Here is a 16,299-nt window from a genome sequence, read left to right as displayed (position 1 = left end):
ATATTGACCACATAGAAGTTAGAACTCATCCTTAAACTCATAATCTTCTAACTATATGCTCAAGTTGGAAATCTTACAAGTACATGATAGTTTGTACCCATCAACTACCATGACTTTAAATCCATCATGTTATTCTGTTTATAGTCCTCTTCTAGCCACAAAACCCTCATCAATGAAGTTATGAGCAGCACCTATATTAATAATTGTTATGATTCACTGCCCTTGCAATACTCCTCTAACCTAGAAAGACGCTTCTTTTTGTATACTCAAGAGTTGGGAATGGTAACATCACTCTTTTGTTACTCTCCCGATGAGATTTCCTCTTCATTGTTCTCCAAATCAAATTGCTGATCTGATTTTTCTGATGCATATTCTTCAACTGAAAAGTACTCTAATTGCTTAGCTTTTGCCTTAACACTGCATTTGTAAGATGGGTTCCAAGGCTCCCCACATTGAAAGCACAATTTCTTCTTGTGAGGAAATCACTTAGACTAAAAATTGCTTCTAGAAGTAGAAGCCTCCATGTCTCTAGCCTTCTTCATGGCTTCCTACAAGATAGGTGGATTGAGTGCGTTGATCCAACCTCTCAAAGGATCCGTCAAGCCATCCATGAAAAGAACCATAAGCCTCCTCTCTGAAATATATGTGACCAATATTGAAAGTCTCTGAAAATCAGCCACATATGTATCTATGGAACCCCACTGTTGTAGCTAAGTTAACTCTTGGAAATGCAATTCTGGATTCTTCTTGTCGAACCTCTCAATATGTCTCTCCATGAACTTAGCATAGAACGTGATCTAATCATGACCCATAGTGATCATACTATGGCGCCACCACTCATGTGCAATACCATCCAGATGTATTGTTGCATACTTGATTGCTTCTTCTTCTGGCATAGGATTTAGCAGAAAATAGGCACCCACTTTTTGTACCCAAGCTCTAGCTGAAGTCTTCCCTGAACCATCATAGTAGGGAAGAATCAATTTCCCAATCTTTTTTTGCAAATCATAGTCCTGTGTTCTACCTCCAGCATAGGGTCTATGCTTCATTATGTTGTCAAAATAGTCCCTAAGTGATATGAAAGCCTGAAACTCTAGACCACCATTAGTCCAATCTTGCATAAATTGATTCTGTAAATCAGTAACCTGGGGTTCATTATCAACCTATGGTTGAACCCTAGGTGGAAATATTGGCTTAAGAGGCCTAGAAGTCACTATTCTTGCCCGTTCATTTGCATTACCATTATGATCCGAATTTTATCCTTGACCATTGTTACCTCCTGGTCCATTGTTGCCTCCATTATTTGCACCAACATTGTTATTCTTGTTATTATTCATACCCAATTGACGAGCCATAAGTTCTACCAGCTATCCTAGACGCTGATTTGTACCTTGTGCTCTCTGCTTCGCACCCTATTGCCCTCTAAGAAGAGCATCCATCATGTTCTGAAAACGCTCTCCATCTAGATCTCTATCACCCATGCTTCCTATTCTATGTGCTTCTACTGCCCTCTATTCTTTTGCAGCCAAATTAGGATAAGACCTATTTCTACAAATGTTGTAATGATGTGTATATGGCTAATGCTCAAACTCTAACATATCAATGTTGTATCATTCTAAACCCTTCAGAATGGCAGGATACACAACTCTGATAACACTGTAACATATACCCCATTTTATTCTTTCTTTTTTTTTTATATTTGTGTGTTTAGATAAATAGACGGAAGATGCAACAAAAAGGGTTTTGTTTGCACAATCACACTTGCAGTAGTATTGATAAAGAAATAAAATAACAATATCCAGGAAAATCCAGAAATGAATATATCACAAATTTACTTTTAGAACTAAAAGTTACAATATATCATGAAAAGAAGAACCACCCAATTCATTAATTTGAATTACAAAACCATTTACAAACATACCTAAAGAATCTAATTGACTTTAATAACCAATTGTACTAGCAACCAGCTCCAGCAGACTCACCAAAATGGACATCACAACCAGGACAAGTCTCCTTTGTCAATAAAACCAATATCAAGTGCTGAAGAGACACTAGGCACCTCTCTTAGGCCAAATAATCACTGACAAACCTCAACTGGCAGCTCCGGAAACCTCATGCCACTCCCAAGGTGGTACGGCCAGCAATGGAAAACACCAAAAGAAAATAATCTTCTCAAACACTCTCTAATCGACCTCTCACAAGTCTGATATGATAATAAACTCTGTACAAACTGAAGTATAACTCCACAATGAAGCCCAGTCGTGATCTTTGTATTAAATCACCATATAATCTCCGAGATCGGGTCTTTCACTAACGTAGAAGATGCTCTTTGCAAGTGTTATCATCCTCGCAAAGCCACAGATGAACAAGTTCAACCAGCAGAGAGATTTCCAAATTATCAAATCCAAGCATGAACGAATGAGCTCCCAAACTTCACTCTAATAGCCTCCCAAAACCCACACCCCCAACCAAGGAGTCTTTTTTCAATTTAATTTTGAATCCTTATGTCTCCCCCATAAAGTGGCCCCCATTCCAATATGGCCCCATTTGCTAATTATTTGCACTTTACTTTATTATTTGGGCACCCATATAGTCCTCAAATAAATTAATTAAAATAATGTTGAAGTTAAATATTTAATAATTTTAATCTAACTTTATAACTTATCGTTATTTAAATTCAAAGCACTGAACTATTTCAAATATCAAGATAATTGCATCCACCGACAAATCTAAAAATAGTAACATTGACAACTGGCTTAGTCAATGCCTGGGCTAACTTACTAAAAATAGTATGGGAAAACAACCCAAAATCACTCCAGAAAAGGGTGTTGTGCAAGTCTCAACTACTTGACCACAACGAAACACTTGTCAGTTGTCACTACTAGATCAACTGTCATCATGAGTCCCCTAAACATAACTTATTAGCCTATGGGAACCTGCTAAATAGGCTAATAGTCCACCATGCTGATGTGTTGTCATGCCCCTATCAGACTAAAAGAAATTGCAGCCTTTGAATTATAATTGCTTTTACAATAGAAATCATAGACCTTATAAATAAGCCCAGGCAAGGACCGACCAGGATAAAATAGAACAATTATTAGTAAAGGACCGACCTTACAAATGAAATGATAATTGATTGTTGTTTTAACAAAGGAGAGGAATACTCCTTATATAAGCAATAACAAAAGATCTTTCCATTATAGAAACGATCAAGAACTAAAGACTGAATAGAAAGATTCTATATACTAACTAACTAACTGTTGGTAAACAGATTTGTCATTGCGGTTGTTTCTCTGAAACTGACCCGATTCGCCCAAAGAGCAGTGCCAAACATTTCCAACAGTTGGAGAGATTACGATGAAACCATAATCTTCCTCTGCATTTGAGAGGGGCAGCTCCCTTGTATGATGGGGGTTTTTTAGGATTTTTGTGTACTTTCAGGTTGAAAGTACAAAAAGTAGACAAGACAAAACTAAAGGAAGATTAATAACAGAAACCCTACTGGAAGACATACGAGGACCAAATAGGATTCCATAACTGATAAAATTTACAAAGGGGTTATAAGCACATATGTTTTAGATGCACAATGAAAATGAACAGAAGATGATGAATCTCGACATACGAAGAGATCACCTACTTCAACACACTAAAACTGAGATACCAAAGTTTGTTTGTGTATCATTACATCAATTGCACAAATTATCAATAGTTTGCACATATGCATAAAGAGATCACCAATTTGACATACGAGAAATTAGTGATGATGACAGATGAACAAATTTAGAACAAACGAACCAAAATGCATTCTTCATTATCTTCTTGAAATGCTACAATTCCAAAAACCCATCTATACATATTGTGAAACCCAAAAGTTATCATAAATTTCTCTGAAAAATCTCCAGAATTTCCCCCCTGTAAGAGTCCCCCCTCCTTTACAATAGAAATAGCCTTGTATATATAGGTTTCATTGGATAACCACCTTCTAACAACCCGATAACTGCTTTTTAACTACATTTTGAAATACAAAAATGATGAACCTTATTTTATTATGTTTTACATCATCACTTTAGAAATAAGGTTCTTTTTCTATCCTTTACATACATTAAGTGACGTAAGTCACTTTTATACAAAAAGGCAAATTAATGTCCATAACTTCAAAATAAAAGCAAGATATTGGTTTAGCCAAGGTAGATTTCCATCTTTGTGAAATTTTATGAGAATATTCTAAGTGACCCCAATATTCTTCTTTATGTCATGATCATTATGTCTCCAAGAAGAGGTTTGAAGGATCATTATAAAAACTGGAGTTGACATTATCAATGCTTTGCTAAGAAGTGTTTTGTCAAAGCTCCCATTCTTGTGTCATCTATCTTCTATGACGAGTCCTTAGTTGATATGCATGCCCCTTTTGTCATCTTCCAATCCATCAATCACATGTTCACAAACAATCAAGCTTTTGACATCCACATGAGTCATGGCAACCTTTATCTATTTCTCAATTGCGATTTGTTGCAATATAGTACCAAAATTACACATTAGAGAATATAGGATGACACTTTGGTCGCATGAATTGGCATAACTTAACCAAGAGATGGTAACTTGGGCTAGTTCCTTTCTCTACATAGTGAGTGTTGAACAGATATGAGAAGCATCATACCTGGTATAATCTGCTTGGATCTCCAAAGTATAACAATTGATCAATAAATCATTCCACTGTGGGAAGCAAAAACCATCCAAACACATGTATGCCCCATTTCTGGCACGAGTGTGAAATAGGCTACTTCCAATTATGTCAAAAGTACATTGCACTGACCAGAATAAGGATTCCATATTCATTGCTTTCTATAATAATTGCATTTTCGGTGCTTGAGTTTTCAATATCTATCACCTTCTTTGTGTTTATTCCACATTTTGTATACATGTTCACCATGGAATTTCCAGCTATAATAGTTGCACAAAAATATTTTTCATTGTATTGCTTTGTTGGATGTTCATTTCATTTTATACATCCCTCACTCTACATGGTAGTGAAAATGATGGCAAGGTTCAGAGAGTGCTTAATTATTTAAAACATTTTGTAACCCTTTTGCAAAATCCATTTTGTGCACATTCTGCAATCATTTTCGTTCCTGCAAATGACATCTCCTTGCAGCATTCTGTCAAACAATTCAGGAGCGTTGTTTTATGATTCCACCTTCAGGTAAGAACTTGTACTCCAATCTATTTTGATAGATGACCATACGGTGTTGCTAAGCTCTCAGAGAACTTGGAGAAATTGGTAGAAGTTGTGGCATTCGGGTTCACACCTGTCTATCGCATGTTCTCGCGCTATCCAAATGCTTCCATCTTGTATCTGTGCCTCTGTATTTTGTGCACATCTCTACCAGGCAATTCTGATTGTGTTTCGAGCATTTCAATCATGCTGAGACCACTTCTTTGAGACATTTGTCAAATGGTTCATGCCTTGTTCTTGCTCGTGCTTCCATATTTTACCTTCACTTGGATTTTCTAAAGCATTATCAACAATTCCACTCTCTATCTGTCCCATGACCTACGCATTGCATGAAATAAAATCTCATTGAGGCATTGTATCAAACAGTTGATACAGTTTTGTGAGCATCCTACAATCATTGTGAACCACAAGACAACATAACTTCGAGACATTCCGTAAAATATTTTATGTGCATCATTTATTCTCCCACAGGCCGTAATTTCAACATTTTGAGGGGTTCTTCAAATGGTCTATTTTTATCTGTTTGTATGCCTACCACAACATTCCAACCACACTATTAATAGGAAGCGGGCAAACAAAATTTATGGAATCTGGTTGTATGGCTTCTAATTAGTCAACTGTGTGCATATCACTGAATTCATTACATTTCATACAATGGCATTTCATTTCGATTCATTCTCAAGGAGTTCAGTGCTCATTGTCTATGCTTCCACATTTGTATTTCTTCGATCATGGAATGTCTTGACATCTCTTGAAGTTCTTTGTCAAATTATCTCACATGTCGTCCTGTACTTCCACATTTTGCATGCATGTATACCAGGATATTGGAGCTTCAACATCGGATAGGAATCCCCATCCTTTACACTTTGATGAACATCAACACCCTATTTCAAAACTCCCATTTTAGCTCGCGGGGTGCTAACATAGGTTTTGGAATTGTGGCTTTATTCTTGCCGATTGCACTTGCTTGAAAGTTTCTAATGTTTCTTCAACAAAGTCAGTTTTGTGCATATCATGCAATGACATTTCAATAAAGCACTCTGTCAAATACATCAGGTACATTGTCAATGGTTCTGCATTTCACATTCACAGGGCAGCTGCTGCTTCACGAGACCGATTTTCATTAAGGCATTTTGTCAAACACTTCTCCTGCCTTATATCGTGCTTTATATCTGCTTCAACATTTTGCATGAATGTCTACCAAATCTCACGCATATTTGTCAAAGCTCCCATCTCAATGCTTGGCAAGGAGAATGATGTGGCATGATTGTGTACTTTACGCTGCTATCATATCTCCATGAGATGATATACCCTAAAAGCATTCAGTCAAACAGTAAGTGCGATTTGTCTCTGCATCTTGAATGAGTGATTACCAGTGTAATAGCAGTTACAACTTCCAAAAATCTTCTATCCTTCCAGCTTTGATGATTGCTTATAGCCTGTTCAAATCCTTCCATTTTGTACACGAGTAGAGAAGAGGCAGGTTGAGGTTGCAGAAATGAGTTTTACAATGATCAAAATCTTTTCAAAATTTGATTTTTTTGAGTAGTTAATATAACTACTTTTGGTTATGTTTTGAAAACTCAAAACTCACAACTAGTTGTGAGTTATGAAAACCCATTTCACAACCTCATTTACATTTAAATTGTACAGTTCACAACTAATCCTGCATTCATTTTTCACCTTTCACAAACTCTCGTTTTCACTTTTCGAAACTCACAACTAGTTGAGAGTTGTGGTTTTCAATTTCACAATGCATAACCACTTTGCATTTACAATTTGCAATTCACAACCTCTTAACATTTGACTTTTCAAAATCACTAGTAGTTGTGATTTGTGATTATGAATTTCACAACTAGTTGTGAGTTGTGATTTTGGATTTCACTACGCATTACCACTTCATAATTTGCAGTCCACAACCTCTTGTGTTTGACTTTTCAAAATCATAACTAGTTGCCAGTTATGAATTTGGATTGCACAGCATTTTTTTATTTTTTATTTTAATTTTAAAGAAGTGAATTTATTTAATTTTAGCTTTAATTTTATTCACTTCTTTTTGCCCTCTTTCTAAAACTTGTCATAACTTTTGACTTAAGAGGAGTTTGGGCTTGAAATTTTCACCAAACACTAAGACGGATGAGTTGACCATAACCCAAAGGAATTTATTCATGACGACACATTAAGACTGAGATTTTTACATTTTTCAAAAAAATAGGCTCATAAAAATGCAAATATTAAAATCTCCTCAATGGTGAACTAGGTCCTCATGAAAATTGGTCACATAACTCAAAATGGTACTAAAAACATGTCCATGTGATGATTTTCCTTGAAGCCACATGATTTTCAAAATTTTAATGTTTTTGGGTTTTGAGTTTTGACCAATACATGACAAGTTTGTACAAAACAAGACTCGAGGATGATGACTTTGAACTGAAACCACAAAATTACACAACCTGAAAACTTTTGATACAAGCAAATCAGTACTCATAAAAAAGAGATCAGTTTGCGAAACAGCAGCTATCAAGCATATAGATTGATCAGTTCAGAAACTATATATTGCAGACTATAGCGATCCTATTTATTTGTGGTATGCAAGATAATGATAAAAAGATAATCTATTAATAATTTTTTATTGCATATATGATCTATAAATTACCTTTATTATAGAAATTAATCATTCATTTATTGAAATCTCTTATGAACGACCATGTAAGGATTAGGGAGGACCTCAATAAAGTCAGCAGGTGTGTCTTCCTCTTCTAAGTAGCCTACCTCATGTTGAATGGGCAAGAGTTCCTGCCACTTGGGGCCAAGAGGTCGATATGGATACTCCGCGCTCTTGGGCTTAGATGTGGTGAAGTTAGGGCACCATAACATGCTTCCTCTCCAACCCCTATTGTGGTGGATAATGGGAATGAAAATAGTGATTCTTGTCTTCTTAAATGATTCATTTAAATAGATTGAAATAAGTAATAATATATATGCATTTATATGTTACCCTAACCCATATTGAAATATTAGAATAATTATAAGTTATCTAACATGATTGCAAGACCTATTCCATTTAGTGGTAAAGTTAAAATTCTAACTCTATTACACCTCTTGTTTAATTGAACTTCTGATTCTAGGGCAAAATCTAGGGTAATCTCAAAAAGGGGACATTACAAGTTTCAAAGTAAAACCCACATCAAATTTTTACATTTCATCACAAGCCAAGTCTCCCAAAATGCCATTAATGACCAAATTTTCCCACCCAAAAAACCATTGTGTATCCCAAAGGCACATATCTACATGCAATTTCAATGGTGGATGATAAAGATGTCCAATTTGCCATGAATGCAATGATTGAGTTCTAACTACTAATGATCCTTACGCAAGCTCACAATCACCCATTCCATAAATTCCATGGGATTTCACTTCTCTTGCACGCCACATTAATGACCTCCTATTGTTTGTTGACTTCTCGCAAGCAATGGGATGACCAAACAAAATGCTATATACACAAAGTTTGTTTTCCACATTACAGATCAATCATTTTTGCTTCCACAAGACTGCAAGCATTAAAGGATGTCTAGGATTTCAACTTCTACAAGTCCAATTGTTCAAAGAATGGCATATTTTGTATATCACAAGGAGGTCGTTGTATTATAGAAGATGTCAAGTGGCATGTTTTGTATATCACAAGGAGGTCGTTGTATTATAGAAGATGTCAGGTGGCATGTTTTGTATATCACGAGGTCGTTGTATTGTAGAAGATGTCAATTAGTGAATGTCTCCATGTAATGTCCCCAGTTTGAAATATAATTTAATAATAAATAGTAATAATAATTATTAAAAAAAAATTTTAAATATTTGGGATGTCCCCGCAGCGCAATGGTTGTTGCGAGCCCTATTGAGAGGGAGGTCGTGGGTTCAAAACCCCACAGGATGGACAGTCAAAGGAGGCTTTGTGTGCGCTCAAGAGAGATGTTCACGCTGCTTGCTAGAGGAGGTGTATGTCGGCCTTGTCAAGGTTGACTGGCAAGCTATGCGCGCATAATGAAGAGATAAGGTGGTGAAGCGCACAACGAAGAGATAAGGAGGTAAAGCATGCGAGGAAGAGATAAGGTGGCAAGGCTAGAGCACAACGAAGAGACAATGAAGCGACACATGCATCAGAGAGATGAGGTGGCGACGCTAGCGCACGACGGAGAGATAAGGAGACAATGCCATAAGGAAATGTCAGCGCAAGATGGTCCCCGCTTGGCTCACACGCCATTCATGCAGTGTTGTGGACTATCCCTACGTGCAGCAACAAAGAGATAAGGAGCCGCCTACGCGTAGCAAGCATGGAGTATTAGGTTGGCAAAGAAGATATAAGGATGTTATTGCCAAACATCTCTGAGGATGAGGTTCCTCAAAAATGTGGCCTCACTGGTTCATAGCTCCAGTCAAAAGCGTTATTCAACACCTTAGAAGGTGCCCCTTACCGATCAAAAAATAAATAAATAAATAAAATATTAAAGAATTAAAATTAAAATTAAATTAAAATATAAAGGAATATAATTAAATATAATTAAAATTTGATTGAAGTTAATGAAAAATTTGATTAAATTTAATGAATGGTCAAAAGGCATGAAATGATAAGTTGTGACTCTCCCAAATATGAGGTATAAAAGGGAGAAGAGAACTCATTTGAAGGGGGATAATTTCGGAATCAAAATTGCAGATCTGATTTAAATAAGGTGTGCAGATCCGGTTGTGAAAGGTTGTGTCCCTTTCAAAGGGCAGAAATAATGAAGAATTGCACTCTTTCAAAGTGTGCTAATGGTGAAAGGGTGTGTCTCTTGCCAAAGGGCATACATGATGAAGAGGTGTGACCTCTCCCTCACATTAGAGATATAAAGGAAAGGAATCAAAAGCATCCAGTGACATCAGCATTGATCAGATCAGATCAGAACTCTCATTAAGTTACAGGCAGTAACATACTTGTTCTTGGTGGTATGCATGGAGATGTGTTTAATATGTATGCTTAATATATGAAGCCTGATAATGTTCTTACACAGAATTTAATAGTAATATTAATATAGACAGCAATATGTATGACAGTCATACTTAATTTCAATTGTTTACATATTTAATCATAATACATTAGAAGTTAGTGTACTCATAGCCCAATTACTTACTATTGCTCCCCCCCATAGGAGAGGCGTGGTGTTGTTAGGGAGAGGCGGAGTAAATCCATCCCAAATTAGGTGAGCCCCAAGGGTGGTCTGGACGGATGTTCCTGAAACCTGGGCCTAATTATGGAGTTGATGTCATCGCATCCTAGACAAGTGAATCCCCATTCAATAAGAATTGGGGTTCGAATATAGCCAATATAAATTGTACTATGAATAAATATGGTGATCTAGTTTAATAAATTAATTTAAGGCATGATAATATTAAGTAATGTATGTTGATTATTGGGAAACTGGCAGCCTCCTTCCTAGAAGAGGACATTACACTCCATGGCCATTTATAGACCTTCGGAGGAACTTCTATGCAATGACTTTGCCTAAGTTAGAGAGAAACTTGGGATTGTATCTGGTTTGGTCGTAAGGGTGGATATAAGATATCATGATATCATAGAGCAGTTAAGCAAGCTAATAGGTTTTTCAAATTGCTAAATTAATTGGTTTGTTGCATCTACCAAAAGCTTGTAGTCATTTGTATTTTTGTGCATTTGTTGTATGGTCACTGTATTTGTTGTGAACTTGCCAGTTTATATATAATGGCATAATGTAATGTCAAATTACTGCCTGTGCATTCAAGTTTACAAAGTTAATTACAATGTATTCAACATACATTTTCAGCTTATATTTCTAGAGAAAGAAAAGGCCCTCAGACTATAGAAAATTTGAGCAAGTATTGAACCATGAAAATTAATTCCTCAAATAATCGGATAACTTTATAATTTATTCAGTCAGAGAGCTGTTTAAATAGGCGATTACACACGGTGAAGTTTCTAAAAAAGAAACAACCACTTCTAAAAATAGAAGCCAAAAATAGAAAACTAAATAAAGTAAAAAGTTACTATAATGACCATTAAAATACTAATTAAATATTCTAATACCCTCCCTTAATGTCATTGTATCAACTAACTACCGTACAAAAGACATTGCAGGTCTTTTGATCACAAACGCAAAGAACACTCTACTGCAGCAAAGATCCTCCTTGGATCTGCAAAGTGTTAATGACCAAGATTACCAAAATTCATCCAACCTGATGTTGGGTAACCAAACTAAAACCTGAAACCACGATTTTGAGGAAAAAAAATCGGTAAACCCTCCGAAACTGAAGCTTACAAATCATCATTTTTTGTGGAAAAAAAATGGTAAAAACCCTAAACAAGAACCAACCCCTGAAACAATTTTTGAGGAAAAAATCAAACAAAACCTTGAAACATCACCCAATAAAACACCAGACATCACGTGGCAAAACACCAAACATCACGCGGCAAAAAACCACTCCCTGATTTTTGAGGAAAAATCAAACAAAACCCTCCCATGATTTTTTGTGGAGAAAAATCAGAAAACCCATCCGATGACAAAACCTGCTTATCAAAAAGCATAGAAGGCTGACTCCTCTTCAAAACGCTCTGCAACATGAGCCTGCTCCTGCTCTTGAGACCCTCCCTGGTTGGACTTCTAATCATCCAACCTCTTTCTACAAAACTTCTGGATATGCCCAAGTCCACCACAATAGTGACATGTGAATTTCTTCGTGAACCCTTCCTCAAAGGTGCGTTGTCCTTTCTGCTAAGTGAACTCACCTTTGCCTTTGTCCTTGGCAATAAAAGCTTGTTCCACACTGACACTATTACTACCAAACTGTTGCTTCCATCTATCTTGTTGCAGAGATCGGGGAACTTCAGATCAACACTAGTAGAAGAGATATTGAGCATGTCAATGAAATGCTCATAAGATCGGGGTAGGCTTTTCAATGTGATCACTACCATATCCTCTTCCTCCATGGTTTGACCAATAGCTTCCAACTGGTCAGGAATCTCCTTGATCTTTGTAAGATGTCCCTGGATAGATGTCTTCTCATTCATCATGATAAGAAACAGCATATTCTTCAGAAAGAAAGCTCAGCTCTTGTCAGATGTTTCATGTAGACCCTTCAAGAGATCCAAGATCTCTTTAGCTATTTTCCCTGAACGCACCTGAGGGAGTTGATCATCTATGACAGATAGCTTGATGAGCATAACAGTCCCGATTTCGCACATCATGTTTCAACTGGTATTAACCTGTCGCTGTAGGACGAGAAGGCGTGCCTAGAACAATTTGATCAAGGCAACAATACTCAAAAATCGAAAGCATCCTCTACTTCCAAGTATTGTAGTTCTGGTCTTTGAACTTTTGATTGTGCTCCAACATTATGTTGCTCAAAGACACCATGACAAAAACTGAGGTCAACATTGGGCAACTGGTGAAGGCACAAAAATTGAGACAAAAGCTGTTGATCCCAAGGCAAAAAAACGTGCTCAAAAACCCTAAAACGGATATTGAGGCACAAACCCTGAGATTAACGTCTGCAGAAAACCTAGGCACCTTTAGAAAACCCTAATAGCTGGAAAACTCAGGAATTTCGATTTTGAGAAAAGCCCTTACTGCTACCCAAAAAATTTCCGGTGAAAACCCACGATTAATTTTTGGTGGAAGGTCTTTGAGCTATAAGACTCCTGCCACAAAAAATACCCAGAAACTATCGCCGTAAAAAATCCACAAAAAAATAATCCACGATTGTCACAAAAAAAATCCCTTTGAAAAAAAAAACACCCACGAACTGCAGACAAAAAAAGGGGTGAAAAACCCTCAAAAAACACTCTGCGAAAACTGCCCACAAATTTGATAAAATTCGCCAAAAAAAATTCCAATGATTTTTTTATAAAAAAAAAATCGGAAAAAAATTTCTAGAAAAACATTCTAGGTAGAAGGCCTTTAATTTTTATTTAAAAAAACGCCAAAATCCCATCAACCCACTCTGATACCATGAAAAATTAATTGCTCAAATAATCAAATAACTTTATTCAATTAGAGAGTTGTTTAAATAGGCAATTACACATGGTGAAGTTTCTAAAAAAGAAACAACCAATTCTAAAAATAGAAAACTAGATAAAGCAAAAAGTTACTATAATGACCATTACAATACTAATTAAATAATAATTAATTATTCTAATAAACCATATGGGAATTAATATTTAAGTAGAAAAGCATGATGAAATAGATTTGAGTGAAGGAAAAAGAATACCTGCTTCCTGTAATTACAACCCCTATTGCTTTTGTAGTAGATAAGGAGACCACATTTTAAGATCATGGCAGCTTGCCTCACCATCGTATCTACACCAAACAGTCAAAGATTTGATCAAGCTATAGCACGCATATCACATATCTTATACCAATATACCAAACATGGAACAAACAGAAATAAAAAACACAAGGAAAGAAAAATGAGAGTAACAGATCACAAAGTAACTACTCAAATGTGCCATTAAAATTTAAATTGAATGATTCTAGCAACATAATTTAACATAACATTTTGCAGACAACTCATATAGCTTACTGCATAAAGAAAATAGACGCATCCAGTAATAATAACCTTCTAGACAAGAGAATAAAATACTTACCATTGACGATGATAACAAATATAGCATGCCAAAATGGTGGTATGATCTTTGGGGGAAGCATAAGAAGTGGGTACCAAAGGTCATCATTCTTATACCACCAATAAAGTCCAGCAACATGCAACACAAGGACTGACATAATACCAATCAAAACCAATATTTTTCTTTCACCCTGAATGAGCCAAGAACATGTGTTAGCCTGTATAACCTAAAGAAACTAACAAAATTCAGGTCAATGCAAATAAACTCAAACTAAATTACAAATACACTCTTACTAATACATTAAGAGATTAAGTTGCAGGAAATACTGCCCCACCCCCATTTCCATTTCAGAAACTGCTGGAGAAACTAAAACTTCCCAAGAATGTGTGAGAAAAGAACAAAAACTTGTATAGCAACCTTTCCAAAAAATGAAATGCTGTGGAAAACAGCTCATGCCATGTCCAACACAGCTCGTCTGGCAATGCATTTAACATCCAGAAAGGGTAATTTTGTGCAAGAAAACCTTTTCAAATGCGTTTGAATATTAAGTTATCATTTAAGGAAATATGAGTGTTTTGAGAGTGAAACACTAGTCAGACAACCTATATTGTGATACCAGATATTTTTGCCCTCATTTTTCTTGTCCAACAGTACATTTTAACAACTAGAGAAGGCAATTTGTGTAAGACAAACCTTAAAAAAGCATTTGATTTTTTACTTATCATTTTAAATGCTACAAAATAGTTTCACCCATTAGATTTACAAAGCACAATTTGCACCATATTCCACTACTTTCTTGATAATGTCATGATAAGAGTGTTTTGGGAGTTAAGCACAAGTTTGACAGCTTTTAATGTGGTGCTACAAACTTTGGTCTATTACTCTGAAAAAAATAAAATTAAATAATGGTAGCGAATACAGTTGTCCTCATTCATACAAATAGGTAATTACGCGGAGTAATTCAATTGTTCTTATGTCATAGGTCAATTGATGTTTATATTTTGGTCTTACTTTGATGGCATGTATTATTATTTGTTTCAAAAATAAGCATGTGCCTTTTGATCTCCTTTTTTCATTTTCAAATGTATTCACTTAATATTCCACTTCATCATTTCTAGAGGGTTTGAGACATCACATTTCAGGCGTTTCCCTTTTGAAAAGTGTATTCAAGTGTCCTGATCTATCAAAGATGTATGTTACTAAGGTATATCCTTCTAACCACATCCAATTATTTATGGATGCCAACTTCTCTCTTTCCCTTGTCTCATTCCTTCACCATCAAAGTGCATACAGAAATACTATAATCTATGGAAAAGAAAGTTAGGAAAATGACAACTGAGACTATCCCCTCAAAGATACGTAAGAAAAAAAGAGAGTCCCAGGCTCTTGCAAACAAAGACAAATATACTTAAAATGTCCAGTAATGCAACATATCAAAACAATACAGTCAAGACAGTCGATATAATGCCTTAAGCAGAGGTCTCTTCTGACTCTTATAAGCAGCAGTCCTATTGAACCTAAACAATGAATGCATTAAACACATTACTCAAAGACTAGGACGTTAAAGACACAAAAATCCACAATTTTTCAAGCAGAAATATCCTATACAATCACACTTTAAATGAATGGTAGACATTCTGGTACACAATGCATACTGCAAATATTCAGGCATAGCATAAGTTGCAGTAAAGAGCACACTACAAAAAATAAGGAACGGAACACTAAATAATAGTTTCCTAATTCAATAACGCATTCCACATTGACCAAGGAATCTGTGTTCCTTATTCAGACTTTGACCAAGGAATGTGTTGTTTACTCACGCAATTTGATGATACAAAGGCTTGGCAGAGAGATTGAGTGGATGAAAGAACTCTACGCTGAGGCTGATGAGCTGCAGATGTTTGTGACAAATAATCGTATGTCACAAGCCATCTCAAAGTTGGAGATGTTGATGTTATCTTTCTAAAATTTCAATATTTTAATTTATTTCAGTTTTAAAATGTTAATTCTGCATTTTTTAATTCAGATCATCTACCTTTTTTTTAATTTTAAAAATTAATAACAAAGAAGAAGATGTTGTAACTTGGATAAAAATTTACTTTTTAAAACATGTAATTAGGTTATTAACACTTGATTTGCCTTGCACCAAATTGTCTTGGGACCACTTGCGAAGGCATGAGAGGCATTTAGCACCATTGTAATCAACAACCTTTGAAGCGTATGTCTAGGCAGTCTCGTACAAAGAGAGCCCAAAAGTTCAAAGCACTAGTCCTAAATGTTGATTAGTGAGTTCATGTGAGTATTTGTTGTACTTCACTAACACAAATTAGCCATGTGTGGGCAAGATATATAACAGCATTGAGTCCATAATAAAAAATCTTAAGGAGAATAACAGCAACTAGAGCAAGAGCCCTCATAAACATTTTGCAACCAAGTG

At 35.8% G+C, this 16,299-nt stretch overlaps 1 protein-coding gene across 3 annotated transcripts in view; it reads right to left on the bottom strand.

Moving 5' to 3' along the window:
• The window catches only part of LOC131048650 (uncharacterized), a 66,358-nt gene that overhangs the window by 35,332 nt on the left and 14,727 nt on the right, over window positions 1–16,299 (bottom strand). For all 3 annotated transcript variants that reach the window (XM_057982688.2, XM_057982689.2, XM_057982687.2), the window contains exons 3-4: window positions 13,884–14,052; window positions 13,508–13,596 (exon numbers count right to left, since the gene is read on the bottom strand). In XM_057982688.2, coding sequence (XP_057838671.1) covers window positions 13,508–13,596; window positions 13,884–14,052 — 258 coding nt within the window. The remainder of the gene's footprint in view (window positions 1–13,507; window positions 13,597–13,883; window positions 14,053–16,299) is intronic.

The sequence above is a fragment of the Cryptomeria japonica genome, chromosome 1, assembly GCF_030272615.1.
Source record: "Cryptomeria japonica chromosome 1, Sugi_1.0, whole genome shotgun sequence".
NCBI lineage: Eukaryota > Viridiplantae > Streptophyta > Pinopsida > Cupressales > Cupressaceae > Cryptomeria > Cryptomeria japonica.
This window is presented reverse-complemented; position numbering and strand designations above follow the sequence as displayed.